Source organism: Equus caballus, chromosome 14 (assembly GCF_041296265.1).
Source record: "Equus caballus isolate H_3958 breed thoroughbred chromosome 14, TB-T2T, whole genome shotgun sequence".
In the NCBI taxonomy this organism is placed as follows: Eukaryota; Metazoa; Chordata; class Mammalia; order Perissodactyla; family Equidae; genus Equus; species Equus caballus.
Genome location: NC_091697.1, coordinates 21982096 through 21998813, shown reverse-complemented (window position 1 = coordinate 21998813; position 16718 = coordinate 21982096). Strand labels below are relative to the sequence as shown.

Sequence of the window (16718 nt, the reverse complement as noted above, 5' to 3'; positions counted from 1 at the left end):
CTCACGGCAATCTGTGCAGTAAACCAAAAAGTTCACTGCCTGAAATCTGGTACTTCAGAACAGTCTTCAGGAAGAAGAGCTCCTGTGGTCTCCTTACCTTGCTGGCACTCTCACTGGGAACAAAACTGATATGGTTTGGGTGAGAGAACAGTTCCTCATTCCTTAGGTTCTAGTTCTCTGTCCCTATAATAAAGGTAGGCCGCTCCGCCTACTCGGTAGGTTGTCAGGATTGTCTGCTAATTGAGTGTGAATGTAGCATTTCTTTGTTCATTCATTCATTTATTCAGCAGCCCTTTGCCGAATGCCTTGCATGCCAAGCAACATGCTAGTGCTGGAGTCATAGAACAGGGCTTGAGCCCTGCTCTCAGGGGCCTTATAGCACAGTGATGGGAAGAGGCACAGGGAGTGGCTCCGATGCACGGTGTCTACAGCACAGGGCTCAGAGCAAGTAGTGGAGGCGTCTCCCCCGACTGCAGGAGAGGGCAGAGACTTGAAGAGGTCTGGCCAATGGCACATGCTCTGCAGAAGCTCAAAGGGGAGACAGAGCATGGCTTGTAGGGAGACTTGTGGATGGTCAGGTCCTAGGATGTGGGCCATGTGTAGGAAATTGACTGTAGCATATATAAAAGTTAATTTCCAATGATTCATAGACTGCAAATGTAAAAATCTACAATTGTCAAACTGCTAGAAGAAAATATACTAGAACATCTTTGAGACCTAGAGTTAGGCAAAGGTTTCTTAGACACAACCATAGTAACATAGTACATAAAAGAAAAATTGACAAATTGGACTCCATCAAAATGTTAAAATTCTGATGTTTGAAAACTACAAAGAAAATGGAAAGACAAGAAACAGACTGCGAGAAAATTTATGTAAAGCATGTATCTGATAAAGGAGCTGCATCCAGGATGTGTAAAGAGCCCTCAACACTCGTTCAAAAAAACAGCTCAATAAACAGATGGGCAAAGTGTTTGAACAGACATTTAACCAAATATATGCAGTTTTCAAATAAGCACGTGAAAAGATGCTCAGTATCTTTAGTCATTGGGGAAATTCACGTTAAAACCACATTAGCTACCACTCAACCTATTGGAATGGCTAAAATTAAAAAGACTGACTATAACAAGTGTTGTGGAGGATGCAGAGGAACTGGTACTCTTGTCTTCTGCTAATGGAGCTGTAAAATGGCACAACCACTTTGGAAAATAATCTGGCAGTTCCTTAAAAGGTTAAACATATGCTTACCATGTGATGCGGCCCTTTCACTTCTAGGTATTTACCTGGGAGAAATGAGAGCATGTGTCCAGAAAAGACAGACCTTCACAGCGGCTTTATTTGCAGGAAAGACTGGAAACAACCCAGATGTTCTTAGCAGGAGAGTGGATTATCAAATTGTGGTACATGCACACAATGGAATACCCAACTCAGCAGGGAAAAGCAATGAACTGTTGACACATGCAGCAACATGAATGAGTCTCAAAAGAATTATACAACAGAGTAGATGCTCTATCTAAAATCCCAGAAAATATAAACTAATTTATAGATCAGAGGTGGCCAGGGAACGGGGTGCAGGGTTTAAGGGAGAGGGTGGAATTGCCAAGGGCACAAGGAACAAAGAAAGCCTTAGGGATGATGGCTATGTCCGTCAGCTAGATTGTGGTGATGGCTTCACAGTGGAATACCTATGTCAAAACTTATACTCTGCACATTAAATATGTGCAGTTTATCATCAGTCAATAAAACTATTGGAAAAAAGATCATTGGGAGGAGAAAGAATTTAGAGTCATAGTAACTTTTTGAGCTTTTACCTCATTGAGTATCTTTTAAACTTGTGATTGCTGTCTGTAATTCCTTCACACTTTTATTTAAAATACCCTCTGTTTGCACAGTTCTGTGCTATGTGAGACATGTCCCTACCCCGAGGAGTTCTGTGAGTGTGTGGGCGAAGACGAGACATTCACAGCTCGCTAATCCCATCTCAGACTAAGTTCTGTGGAAGAAGGAGGGATGAATTAAGCAGGATAGGGTGCTGGAGAGGAGGCAGGAGACGGGATGACATCCAGGTTGGGTTCCGTGGGATCAGTCAGATCTCTCCAGGATCCTTGTCCTTACCAAGAGCCTTTCCAACAAAACCATCCCTGCCACCACGTCGGCCTTTCATTTGCATGCGTTCTTCTTTGAGATTACACGAGCTGTTCCCCAGGATGCAGGCAAGAGTCCACTTGAAATGAGGAGGCTGCTCACAGGGGCTCAAGTTCCTTCTTCCACAGGATCTCGTTCAGTACCTAGCTTGCCTTCCCATCACTGAGTCCGTCTACCAGCACAGACATCACACGTCTGGGAAGTGCTGGGGTGAGGATTTACCATCTCCTTGTAAAAATCCTTCATCCTCAGACAGAGCCGGTTGCCCTGGATACAGTATTTTCTTATCTTGCTCTCCTTTGAGGGGTGGGCCCTCTGCGTGAGCTCTGTGGGTCTGCCTCCTCTTGATGACGTTTCTCCCTTCCTCTCTAGTCCATGCCTCTCTCCCCTCACGTTAGCCCGTGTGACGTACCTTCCCACCAGAGGAGCATTCTCGGGGACGAGGGTACGCCTCTCATGCAAGCCTCTTTGGGACCCTGATCTTTTAACAGCTTGTGTTGACTCGTAACTAAGTCGGCTGATTTCATTACACCAACTCACAGCTTGGTTGCAGCTTTTTCAGTGGCCTCCTTTATATAACCATCTATCTCATCGCCCTTTATATTGTGTATTTTGCTACCACTCCTTTTTGAAAACTGAAGGTCTAACAGCACTTACTCTCCAAAAGACCAACCAACTTACTTGTTTCCGTTAAAAAAAGTGGCAGTCAAACTTTTTTTATGCCGGCGATAGTTTTAACCATACTGACAGCAACGAAAACTAAGAGAGGCAAGCTGCAGGGAGGAGGGGGGAACGTGTGTTGGGTTTCGGCCCTGTCCCCAGCCCTGTACTCAATGAGTGTCATCTGCGTGTCTCCCCCACACTTTCAGGAGGCTGCTGTGATCCTCATTAGCAGGTAAGGAGGCCAGAACTCGCAGAGGCCGGACTCTGCCCTTCCCACAGCCGGGCGGAGGTCTGAGGGCAGGTGTGTTTGTCTTCCAACCGGGCGCCAGGCTAACCTGCCTCCTGAGCCGGGAGATAAGTTAGAACTAAATGATAGCGATTTCTCCACCTCCAGAATACAGCCCGGCGTCACTCAGATGGTACGTGCACCGGGAAAACGAGAGCCACTGGTCTGTGCATGCGCATTCCTCGACCGATCAAGTGGGGCTGCAGGGAGTCAGGACTAACACGCTTGTTGCAGTGTTACCCCCGAATGTCGCTAATCACCTTCCATCTTGCTCTTGTGATGTGGAGAGGTTCCTTCCAGTGAGTCAGCAGGAGAAACTGTCTCTACGAGCCCCGGGTAAAAAGTATTCAGATAATTTATTTCTCAACACAGAGGTTCCCGTGGATGAGCGCACCTATTCAAGTTGGACTAGTTGGCTTCTGGTGAGTAGAGTTACTTTGATATAATTAACTTATTTTTTAAAGATACGTATATAGCATATGAAAGATGAGGGAAAGGGTAGATAATATGGGACACAAGTTTTGAAAACGAGACCATCCCAGAACATCTGGAACTTATGGTCCCAATAATTAGCTAGAAGTAAACTCCAGAGAAACCTACATTTGGGGCTAGTTGCATGATTCTTTTTTAAACTCCTGTTATATCTTTGATTTAAAAAATATTATTTTGGCAGTCCTTGGTAATAAAATTACACAAACAGGACATATTTTTGTGAGGCAATATAATGCTCGAAAGAAAGAAAAGGGTTTGTTATAAAAGTAAAATAGAATCCAAAAAGCCAACCATTTCCAAATACTCTGATTTGTCTTTTTTTTTTTTTAAGTTTGGTATTTGCCACACCCCTGTGCTGCGCTCTGTTTCCTCAGAAAAGGTACGTATTTGTTACTCTTCAGAATGATCATGCGTTTTAATCCTGGAAACCAGTTGAAGACGCAGGGGCCGTTGCTCCATTTCACTGGTGGGGAAGTTGATGCAGAAAGTGAGTGAAGCCAGGGTCTCTGAGCAGAAGAGAGACGCAGAAATCAAACGCGCGTCTGTTTAATTTCAAAACTCGCTACCTAGCTCTTTTCTACCCACTGCCATTACATTTGAAAACACTTTATTCTTTGATAAGAGTCAGGTTAAGTCTGATGCAAATTTGCTTTTATAAAAGTTTAAGCGTGGTTCATTGTCCTTCAGCCGTTGGCAAATGCGTCTCTAACGCGGACAGAGTAGCATGCCAGTCCCGCCCCCGGGACGGCAATTGCACACACTCGGCTTAGGTGGGTGGGGTATTTGCTTCCCTTCTGCCTGCTTAGTTTTTTGCCTTAAAAGCCTTATTGTGCGCTTGTCTTTCATTCCGAACTGCCCTTGAATCCTGCTTTTGATGTCAGGCCCGGAGTGACAGGCATTAAATCGGCGTCGCATGAATCTAGGTCTCAGCCTTCTCCTGACGGAACATCAAGGCACAGAGAGCCAGCATTTTGTTGTCTTGCTTTTGTTTAAGTGTCACCAGGCTCCTGCCTTTGTAACACTATTCTGGGGCCAACCGGTCCCAGACATCTGGTCTTTAAGGCCCTGGGCTTTCCAAGCAGGTCCGGGATGAGGTGTTCTGTTCTCGAACTGACTTTCTCAGGTCCCTCCACCTGATGAGAACCCCAGCTTTCATCCTCTCCTCCCCACTTTGAGCCCCACTGTTCTTAAGGAAGGAATTAAATCTCAAGGCGAGGGAGCCTTTTCTCACCGCGGTGCCTGTAGCCAGACCCCCCTTGGAGCAGGCGGCCCTTCAGGACCTGTTCTCCAAGCCCAGTGCAGATACATTTCCTCGTCTCTAAAGAGGAATACCCATACTGTCTAACTGTACAGACCCCAGAATCTCAGGCCGTAACGTAGGACAAGTTTGTTTCTCTGGTATATGGCACTGGGATCCCAGTGTCCAGCAGCTGACCTTGCACTCAGAGATTCAGAAATAGTGCCTGGGAAATGCTGAGGAGAGCGCCTGATACGAAGGAAACCCCTCATAAATGCAGCTGTTATGATTCTGAGATTAAAAGGATTTGAAAATCCATAAAGAAGCTTCCTACATAGGCTTTGATCTTGTTTAAGTGTTATGAGAAAAACAATATATTCATTCTAACATTTGTTTTATGATTAATTTAAACTCTAGGTATGGAAATTAAAAGTTTTCTATAACTGCTAGTGCCATGAGGCCACGTGTCCATGGAGAGTACTTGGTTTTACATTTGGGAGTCCAAGAACACTCTTAGCTTCCTCTGTTTAAAAATGATTAGTCTAGTTTTTTTACTTATACATTTGTCTGTATGTTTGTTTTTATTGTTGTTTCTTTCTTGTCAGTTGCATAGAATAGGATTAATCATATGTCTTAGCTCTTAACACACTGTCCTCGTTGGTCCAAGCATGACCCTATTTTATTTTATTTATTTCAATGATGCAGTGAACATCCATGAATCCACTGCCCAACCCATGAATGAAAGTATTACCCTTAAGTTACCTCTATCTGTGGGTTCCTCCCAGCCCGTCTCGCTGCCTCCCCTGCAGATTTAAGCACTGTGTAAATTTCACATTTACATGCAATTACATTTTTAAATTTTCATCCTATATATGTATGCCTAATATTGTTTAGTTTTATTCTCTGGGGACTTTTTAGACAAGGGTGTTATACTATACGTATATGTACCATATAGTCTTCTGGTACTTGTCCTTTTTGTTCAACATCTTGTAACTAAGATTCATCCACATTAGTGCATGTAGCTACCGGTCATTTCATTTTCTGACTGCTATATAATAGTCCATTGTATGAATACGCCACAGTTATCCATTCTTCTGCATGAATGAGAGAGAATGAAAACACTCCTTATCAGAATTTCTGGGGAGCAGCAAAAGTATTGCTTTGAGAGAAATTTATCACTTTCAATGTCGATATTAGAAAGGAAGAATGGCTGAAAGTCAGTGCGCTGAATGTCCAACTTAAGTTTAAAATAGTACAAAAGAACAAATTCCAGAGAAAGAAAAAAGAAAGAAGTAAGACCAGAAATAAATAAAATAGATAACAAGGAAAAATAAAGGATCCACAAAGTCAAAAGTTGGTTGTTTGAAAATTGTAGCAAAGTAGACAATTGTCTTGTGATATCAATCAAGACAAAAGGCACAAATAATAATATGAATGAAAAAGAGGCATAGGTATAGATTCAGCAGAGACCAATATGATAAGAGAATATTATCTACATTATCGTGTCAGTAGATTTTAGAACAGGCAACATGGACAAATTTCTAGAAAAATGTTAACAATGCTTAAAAATTAGAAAGTCTGAATTGTGTTATAGCCATTAAGGAAGTTGAAGTATTATTTAAACTGCTTCCTACAAAGAAAACACAAGAACCAGGTGGTTTTACAGGTGAATTTTCCTCAACTGTCAAGAAACAGATTATTTCAATTTTAAACAAACTCTCCTAGAAGATAAAAAAGAGAATATTTCCCATCATCCAATAAGGTTTGAATAACTTTGACTCCAAAATTGGGTTAGCCTTTAAACTACCTTAATAGTAATTATGTTATAGACCCGTGGAAAAACAGAAGGACCAAGAGGCAGTACAGCCTAGTGGTTAGGAGCATGGCTTTTGGGTGGAGAAAGACCTGGCCTCACATCTCAGTTGCACCTCTGGTTTCCTTATCTGTAAAATGAGGATAATACCTGACCTTGAGAGTTTTTATAAGGATTAAAATGCCTAACATCTGGCCCAAAAGCTGATCAATAAGTCAGAGCCATTACCATTATCATCAGCAACATCCTTTTTTGTGAAGTGTGGGGTGAGGAAGATTGGCCCTGAGCTGACATCTGTGCCAGTCTTCCTCTATTTTATATGTGGGACGCGGCCACAGCATGGCTTGACAAGTGGTGCTAGATCCACGCCTGGGATCTGAACCTGCAAACCCTGGGCGGCCGACGTGGAGCACGCGAACTTAACCACCACGCCACCGGGCCAGCCCCAGCAACATCCTTTTAAAAGTACTCAAAGTCCCACTACACAGAAAATAGCCACTGCGTTTTTTTCTATATTCTTAGTTTTTCTTTTCTTTGCATATATCTGTCTGTAAATCTATGGCTTATCCTTTTTACCTCATGTTTTATCACATCTCAACTATCGTGCAGACCAAATCTTTTGAAAAGACTAATTCCACATCAAAATGTTACCAGTTTTTCTGGTAGTAAGCATTCTGGATAATTTGTCTTCATACTTTTATGTAGTAAGTACGCCTGTATAACAAAAAGATAAGCTTGAATACGTACATACATAGAATACATTCAGGTACTCGTTTTAAATGCAGAAAGCGGAGACTAACAGTGATCATCTCTCAGTGGTGCGACTACCAGAGGTGTTTTCCTCGTACAGTTTAGTGTTTCCTGAAAGCTTTAGGGTGAGCATGTATCATAACACAGTGGACAAAAGCACATTAGTGCAAGTGAGTTGTTGGCATCCAGAGTCCCACTGAGCACACGTGTCTTTTCCATTACGGCTGAACAGCTGTGTGCTTCTCCCCGGGAAGCCGAGTTTCCACAGATGGTTTTCCGATACCGGCAGGGTCTGAGACTGTCGATACCATCCAGCCTTGCCAGCGATGAGTGGTTTTAAGCTTTTAGTAATCATTGGATCTTTAAGGTGCATTTATTTGATTATTAGTAACAGCTGATTTTCTGAAAGGAACAGGTCTCTCATTTTCTAGGCACATGAAGCGTTGCTTAAACAGGACTCTGTTTCACTGCCCCAGTCACGGGGGAGTGGGTGGCGGTCCTCTCTCTGCCCTCTCCAGATCTGGGTCTCACCGCTGCCCGTGTGATAACCCTGTCGTTTCTCCCTTACCCCAGTTCCATGTCTGTGACCAGCTTGGAGGCTGAGCTGCAAGCCAGGATCCGAGAGACCTCCCCTGAATTACGACGGGTCTACTTCAATAAGGGATTGTAGCTGAGGGAGAGCAGCTCGACAGCTCACCCGCCAACTGCGCACCTGGGCTCGCCACGCCGCGTGGGTGAGGAAAATCCTGCTTAGCCCGGGTGCTCCCAGTTACAGAAACCTTTTAAAGATCCACGTTAGCCTTTTAGAGTCAAGCTGCTCCTTACAGCACAGCGCCTGGGGTGGGCCAGGTGCCCGACGCCTGTCGGCCCCCTTGCATTTGAATCACGGTATAATTTACAGAAATACCCTTCCTGTAGCTTTTATAGTAATTGTTTTTCAAGACAACATCCAAGTCCTCACCCAGAGTTTTAAAGAGCACGGCTAGGCATAGAATAGATGTTCAGTGTATGCTCAATAAATACTTATTGATTACCAGACCCTGAAAAGGAAATCTGTTTAAAATATTGAATTTTTAATCCCATTCTTGTTTCAAATCAAGGAGATCTCAGCACTGATTTGGGAAAACATGAAAGCTCTGAGGCTCAGCTGTGAAAAATGTCTCATAAATATTAAGAGCAGTTTGCTTCCAGTTTGGGCAGCCGGCAGCCAGAGGTAGATGATGAGTTTTTGGGTCTGTAGGATAACAGCTCCTTCACAGACCTCCCGAAGGTCATGGTGATAGACAAGTGTAGCGAGCCGTCCCTGCTGTCAACGCCTGGATGCTTTCATGTCGCTGGGGGGTTCTTTGGTTGACTTTTAAATTTATTCTGTTTTACATTCTTATGAAGATGTTAATCCTACCTTGCACTTGTTGACTTTATCATCAATTATTTGCATCAAATAATCAAATAACTGAAATGTACAAATGTCAAGTTTTGGCAGAATATTCAAGACCAACGCTGTGTGACGGGGTTGAATCTGGTTGGTTTGATTCTTTAGCTCCTACCTGTCTTTTCTTGTCAAGCTCATACATCTCTTTGGCCTTCAGAAAGATACAGAAACAATGTGTTTGTGAATCAGTGACTACATGAATTTTACTTGAATGATGTATATCACATTCCAGCCTGTTTGAAAATAACGAATCCTTGGACCGCTGTTTACATCATCTGTAGTAGTTTCACATATGATATATTTAATGTACTAAAGATTATGTTTCGAGTCTGTAGGTGTTCAAAGGCATACACAAGGTAGTGGTTGAGTGTAGACCACTCAATTCAATTTGTAATTCAGAGACTTGTAAGTGAAAAAAGTGTAGAACCTAGTTTCGACAGATTTTCCTGACAATGTGCCCAAACTGAATTTCCTCATAAAGAAAAAATGGCGTGCCTTGTGTCTGTGTTTCTCTTTTCTCCGAAAGGATCAATGGATCTGAAAGTTGGGGCCACTCTGAGCCTTCCTTTATGCTGCCAGAACTTTCTCATTTCGATTTTTCTGTCTTAAACCATTTGAGGCAAAGTAGCTTCCCCACGACATTCTGGCCTTGGATGCATTTTGTTGCCATAGATGCTTCTCTTACAAAGCGGTAAAAGCCTGAAATTCAAGGCAGATCTCCATGAGGTGCTTAAAAGGGCGCTTTTAACAAGAAACTAAAGGACTGAGGCACCCCCCACCAGCCCCAGCTCACCTCCAAATTCTCACCCCCCGGGTGATTGGTAGCTCCATTTCAGAATCTTAACCTTCACTGAAAAATTAATGACTGGTTGGAAGATTGACGAACTAACTGAAATTTTACACGCACCAGGAAGATACAACCAAAGCTCCGTTATAAAGGGGATAATGAACATGGAGATGTGTCTTTTTAAACATTGAACCTTCCAACTCTTGATGCTTTTATATAGAAATATTAACTGTATAGTTTAATCATGGTTTATAAAAGAGAACAAATGAACCGAGATTGGCAATCGTTGCTGATCTCTTAGAAATACCTTTTCTGGAGAAAAGTTCACATGAAGTGCAATAAGCCTGTAAAAGTAAGTAGTTATTCATATTTCTATTAGCGTGATAGGAAGAATTATGATTGTGCGTATTTACTGGCTGGCAGTTTTTATTTCAGTATTAGCACAGTGTCTTGCCAGTGTGGGACTCAATGTATTATTTCAGTTCAACTGGATGAAATGTTAAATAAACTCAGAATGAAAATAAATCCTCTCTTTTATTTGTATGTGAAAGATAATGCAGTTTTGTGTTAGAATCGATGGCACCTTCCATTGAGACTTAATATGTGGGTACCATCAGGAACGCCTAATGCAGAGATATTTTTGTATTATGCCTTTAGCAGAAAATATGTTTCTAGTTTTGACTGCCAGTCTTCCACCTTCTTGAACACCATATGCATAGAGCCCCCCACCCAAGCCCCACACAGTGTAATTCCAGGAACGTTAATTATGAGCGGGGGGCGGGGGGGTGATTCTGCCTTAGATTCCGGTGACTAAGGCCACTGCACATGGTGGTGAGGCAAATTTGCTTTTATATTGTCAGATTCTAATGTGGAACTAACATTTTCCACAGTTCACAGAGAAAATCTAAATTGACCCAAGACTGAGGAGTGCCTTATTAACAGACATGCTAAAGAACTGAGCATTTTAACCTTCTCGGTCACATCTCTGTATCTGTCCTGCTACCGTAACTCTGTTCATCACTTCAATTATTTAAATATGCTCTAGAGCTTGGGTTTAGGAGTCAGACAGACCCAGTACAATCTTGGTTGTACCCACTTGTAAAACATACGTATTTGGGCTGCTGACATTCTCTGCGACCTTCAGTTTTGGTTGTTTGGAGAAAATAATCGAATCTGCCTCCTAGAGTTGTTTTGAAGATTGAACAAGATAATCCCTGTGCAGCAGTTTGTTCACTGAACAGTGCCCGTCGTGTATTCGTCTACAGACACTGGACATGCGTTCAAAATGCCTGTATATATCAGTGTTAATGGTAAGATTTCAGAACCCTGGCAGCTTCCCCAGAGATAAGCCACAACCTAACTAAAAATATCAGATTAAAATGGTCAAATGGAGACACTTGAATCCATCCTTTTAAAATGTCTAACTGTTAAGATTTTGCCTAAATGAGACAGAGATGGGAAAAGTGCCTGCACCCAGATGAGAAAGCTGGGGCTTCCAGGAGTGACAGCGTGCTCGCACTGCCCCTGGGCACTTGAAAACTGAAGTGCGAGCCAAGATCTGACACCCAGACCTGCATCCCAGCCCAAAAATGTAAACCGCTGAATACTCTAATAAAATTAGTCTTCCCTTCGTGCATTCAGAATTTCACGGAAAGCTGAAGACAGTTAAGGTTACATTTGGTAGTGAATGACATAATATGTCACTTAAGCCCTAGCTATTCAAAGTGTGATCCCTACAACCAGCAACATCCAGGCTTGTTGGAAATGCAAGTTCTTGGGCCCCACCCTGGACCTGCTAAGCCAGAATCTGCAGGATGACAGGAGCCCAAGATCCTCATACATGTCATAGCTTGGGGAGTTCTGGCTGTAGCCACATCTCTGGGGTTCCTGGAGATCTGAGCTTCATTGGATCCATTTCAGACCAACTTAAAATTTTCTGTGAATTTGCATATTTACCCCTTACCAGATTGCAAGAAAGCATCCGACTTCAATGTTGACATACTTAGGGACACAGTATCAACAAGCTTTTGAGGGCAGGGGTTTCTCTTTTGTCCGCTGGCACATCTCCAGCAACTAGAACAGTTGGCACCAGCCAAGGGTCCACTTGGGCATTGGGTTCAACCTGGGCTCTTTCCAGGAATCTAAAACAGTTCTTCATGTTTCCAATTTCCAGTTGCGGAAAAGAGCCCATTTTGTGTCACAGAGACATCATCACCAGGATGTGGAAGGAGTAGGGAATATGAGATTTTCTGAGAACAGAGGTGACAATGAACATTATTTCTGAGAATCTGGAGGGGAAATGACTGTGAGCAATGAAGTTGTAACCATTGTTCCAGAACCAGCCCTTCTGTCACTGAGGGCGCCACTGTCCCTGGAGCTTCTGGAACAGAAAGAGCACTTGGGACAACGCACATAGGGGCTTGTTTAATGCTCAAGGAGCCCATAATATCCCTATTTGTAAGAAAAGGAATTTGAGGCTCAGAGAAGTGGCCTGACATCTAGTGTCACACACTGGCCCAACCCCCATCTCAGTCCTGGCCTGTCCAACTATCCTTCACAGCTTCTCCATCAATAGGAATGTTTATAACTAGCTTCGGAAGAGTGTTTATGATCTTCAAAGCATTTTTTTTTGCACACGTGCATGCATGCATTACTCCTTGCAATCCCCCCCAGGGGTTCCTCTGAGCATCATCTCAATAAAAAAGTGGGGGGACAGTCTTGAAGAAGTGAAATCACTTGCCACAAACCTGAGTTGGTGCATTCAAAGGACTATGAAAGGTATATTCACATTCCCACACATACACAAACCAAAGGTCTGCAGAACACATAGAGTTCAAGCAAGCACCCAACTGAGGTCGAAGCAGGTCAGCAAGGTCATGTCCAGATAGGGTCCCATATGAGAGTAACAGGAGCGATGGTTCTCCAAGTGCGGCCCTTGGACCAGCAGCATCAGCGTTACTGGGAACTAGAGGTGCGTGCGCCCAGGCCTTCTCCACACACGCTGGATCAGAAACTTGAAGGTGGGGCCCAGCCGGCTTTTAACAAGTCCTCTGAGTGGTTCTGATACATTTAAGGTTGAGAACACCGGGCAGATGTTAGGATGAATGCTGGTGTTGGAGTCAGTTCAGGTCTGTGCATTGAGGCGGCTAAGCTCGCTAAACCTCCGTTTCCTCACCTGTGAAGTGAAGATCCTACTACCTCCGTCCGTGGGTAATGGTGAGGATACAGTGAGCACTAAGACACAGACAGCTCTGAGCCTGGTGCTTGGCTCGGTGCACACTCAGCACAAGTTTGACGACATTCTGTTAGTGATCCTACTGGGAAACAGGCGCTCTCCTGCCTGCTGGCGGACGTGCAAATGGCTACGATTTCTCTGCAAGCCAGTTTGGCAGCATGTATCAAAACTTATAAAAGCACATACCCTCTATTAAGCAATTCCACTTCGAAGCATCAATCCCACAGATGAATCCACTCAGGCTCATGCAACGCCTGGCTACTCCCATGGGGCCATGTGGATGGAACGTGTCGGCAAGAGGTTGGAGGATGTTTCTGGAGAAATTGCATGCAGGAAAAAAGAGAAAGTGTACACTACTGTGGGGTAATCCAAGATATAAGAATGAATATTCCCTTAGGACATTTTTTTAAATTTCTGATTTGAATTCTTGCAAAATAGATATATGGTTCTCACAAATATAAACTAAATTGGGGGAAAAGGCTGTCTCTGCTGGGATTATAAGTGATTTTTAAATTTTCTCCTTTATGCTTTTCTGATTTTCCAGGTTTGCTTCTATTTCTGAACTTAGGACATATTAAATGCTATTTTTAAAAATCTCTCTAGGTTATTGTCCCAATTTTGTAATAATGCATTGATAGATATAAAAGACAAATTAGAAAGATATCACCAAAATGGTTAACAGACGCTGCCTCTGGGTTGACAGGTAATCTTTATTTTCTTTACAGTTTTCTGTTTCTTAGATTTTCTGGAATGCACCTGTATTCATTTTATGCCACTGAGTCATGTCGGAGCTTGAGGCAGCTCCCACTTCTCTAGTGCCCCCTAGGGGTGGGCAGTGACCTCCCCTCCCCCCTCCCCCCGCCCAGCCTTGAAAGTGGGCATGCCTGGGCTGACAGCTCCCCACTCACAAGCGCTGGGGATACTGAGGCAATCACCAACCCTCCCCTCGAGTCCAGCTTCCCGCTGGAAACGATGAGGGTGCTACCTGCTCACAGGATCCTCCTCAGGCCAGAGCTCCAGGCCGGAAGGGAGCCGCAGCACGGAGAGACACCACCAGGGTGCAGCATTGCCTGCAAGATCCCGGGGCAGGAGCCAGGTGCTCCCCAGGAGCAGACGGCAGGTGGCCCCAGGCAACCAACTTGGGCCGTGAACTTGGATCTCTGAACCTCCAAGGCCAAGTCAGGAAGGCGGTAGAGGAAGATACGAGAAAACGTGGTCTCTCCAGCTGCGGCATGCTGGAAAGATGCCCTGGTTTGGTGTCGGACAGGCAGGAGTGGATCATCCACTGGGGCTCATGGTACAGGGCACCTGATTCTGGGTGGGAGGGGGCGGGGCGGAATGCAGAACGATGGTAGACCAGACCCAGTCCCTACCCTCAGGGCCGTCGGTGCTGTGACACGGGCCAATGACACTAGGAAGAAGAGCCCTGAACCCAGCTGGGGAGGGGCGCTGGGACTCAGAGAGGGCTTTGAGGAGTGGCACCTCAGCCATGCGGGGAAGAGGGTGGGAATCACTCACAGGGAGGAGAAAAGGGGCAGGAAGCAAACTAGGGCTCTGGGTGGAGGGAACAGTCTGTGTGAAGACCTGGAGACCAGAGAAGGTGTGGATGAGCAGAGTGTGCAGGGGAAGGGTCTTCAGGGAAGATGCCACCAGGTTCTCGGGGGGCCCGTCATGAGGCCCTTCCGTGCCCAGAGACGGAGCGCGGTCTTCCTCCTGAAAGCCGGGGCTCATTCTGAAGGGTTTCATGCAGGGAAGAACAGCATTCAAACCTCAGCTCTGCCCCTACTATTTTGATAATGTGGGACAAGCCAGTTCCGCTCTCTGAGCCTCCGTTTGGTTATTTGTAAAACGGAGACAATAAAATCCACCTGACAGTCTTATTTTGAAGATTACAAGGGGTAAAGGGTGGGACTGGCCCGGTGGCAAAGTGGTTAAATTCAACGCGCTCCACTTCAGTGGCCTGGGGTTCACAGGCCCAGATCCCGGGTGCGAAGCGAATTTATGCATCGCTCATCAAGCCATGCTGTGGCACCATCCCCACGTACAAAATAGAGGAGGATTGCCACAGATGTTAGCTCAGGGACAACCTTCCTCACAAAAAGGGCGGGGGGTGGGGAGGTAAACGGAGACCCCTATGTCATGCCTTTCCTTCCCTTGCCGTTTTACTGTCTCTGCAGTAACATGAAACGGAAACCACAGACAAGCAGGTCCTTTCTGCAGAGCCACAGCGTCAGCTCACAGACGTCAGTTGTGCTGGGGAGTCGTCCCAGCTCGTTTCCAGGGGTCAGACGATTGTTCCATCATGTGTGGCTGCAATCAAGAGCAAGCTCTGCCCCCTTATTCCTGTTTCTAAGGAAAATATATTTTAATCATGATCTCCAGGTATGGTAGCATGAGAGAACAATTTTAAAAAAAAGAAAAAAAAGCTAAAAATAGAGACGAAAACGTCAACTCTGTTGAAATTCCAAAGGACACAACCTCATGATACAAACTCCGAATAACAATCTCAGTGCAGAATGTGGGAGGGGGATGCCGGGAACCCAGTCCCCAGGACGGGGGTGTCAGTTGAAGCAGAGCGGTGAGCGCTGGCGGCTTTCCCACTGCTCTGCTCAGTGCAGGAAGCACAGGACCCAGGCACAAGGCTCTCCTCTGACCCGGCCTCCTCCCCAGGGAGCGCGTCACGGCGGAAAGTCCAGTGATGACGATCCAGTGAGGACGGAGAGGACACTGTTGCCCAGAAAGAAGCTCAGACTGCATCCCACTTTCCCAGCAAACCTCTAGCTTCCCAGCCCTCCTTTGAGAGGCCAGATGTGGACAAATGGGGGAAAGGAAACAAAGGAATTCCAAGATGCTGAGTAGAGCCTGACAGTAAACCTTGGAGAGAGGGAGGGGAGGAAGCGGGCAGAAAAGCGCCTGGACGACTGTCCACAGCAGCTCTAAGTCTGGGAGTTGAAAGTGGGGTTGAGAGGGTTTGGGGGACCCTGCACAGAGGGGGGGCAGCAATGGGGAGACGCTGGGCATTAAGAGGGCACCCCTGTTTGGCCTAGGGCAGGGTTTCTCACCCTGGCTTCACTCCAGAATTGCCTGCAGAGCATTTCACAATCCCTATTGCCCAGGCCCCATTCAAAACAATTGCACCCCAACACCTGAGGGTGGCCTGGGAATCGGCATTTTAAGCTCCCCAACCTGTTCCGAGGTGCAGCCAGGATTGAGAACTGCTGTTCTAGAGATCAGGGGCCGGCCCGGTGGCGCAGTGGTTAAGTGCACATGTTCCGCTTTGGTGGCCCGGGGTTCGCTGGTTTGGATCCCAGGTGCGGACATGGCACCACTTGGCAAGCCATGCTGTGGCAGGCGTCCCACATATAAAGTAGAGAAGATGGGCACAGATGTTAGCCCAGGACCAGTCTTCCTCAGCAAAAAGAGGAGGATTGGCGGCAGATGTTAGCTCAGGGCTAATCTTCCTCAAAACAAATAAAAATATAAATAAATAAGAACTGCTGTTCTAGAGATCAAGGAGAGCTTTGAATAACTTCATGACTTTGGGGGTGCTGGCTTGGGTTTTAATGTTCTGCAGTGATATGAATGGCAGCACCGAGCTGGAGGATGGAAATGAATCATCAGTTAAATCCACTCAACCACCAGTGGGCCCCCATTTACGTACAGCGATGGCCAACGTTCACTGATTGGTGATTTTGCCTCTCACCACCTCATTTCATCTCACAGCAGCCCATGAAATAACTGCTGTAGTTGTCCCCACTTCACAGATGCAATTGCCACATTCCAGGAACTCACTCAAGATCGACTGGAGGCAGAACGGAAGCTGGGCATCTGGCTGTACACTTCCTGGCCAATATACCAGCTGCCCCTTCTGTCCTGGCCCA

General features: G+C 45.3%; 1 protein-coding gene across 37 annotated transcripts in view; it reads left to right on the top strand.

The window, feature by feature from the left end:
* Nucleotides 1–10127, top strand: part of SFXN1 (sideroflexin 1) — a 45608-nt gene extending 35481 nt beyond the window's left edge. For 21 of the 37 annotated variants that reach the window (XM_070233889.1, XM_023617202.2, XM_014730512.3 and 18 more), the window contains 3 exons: nucleotides 3464–3513; nucleotides 3915–3962; nucleotides 7957–10127. In XM_070233889.1, coding sequence (XP_070089990.1) covers nucleotides 3464–3513; nucleotides 3915–3962; nucleotides 7957–8053 — 195 coding nt within the window. In that variant the 3' untranslated portion in view covers nucleotides 8054–10127. Of the gene's footprint in view, nucleotides 1–2514; nucleotides 2758–3011; nucleotides 3038–3199; nucleotides 3514–3914; nucleotides 3963–7956 lie in introns of those variants that run through there. The other 16 variants (XR_011425466.1, XR_011425457.1, XR_011425465.1 and 13 more) reach the window with 3 other exon arrangements.
* Nucleotides 10128–16718: the final 6591 nt, after the last annotated feature.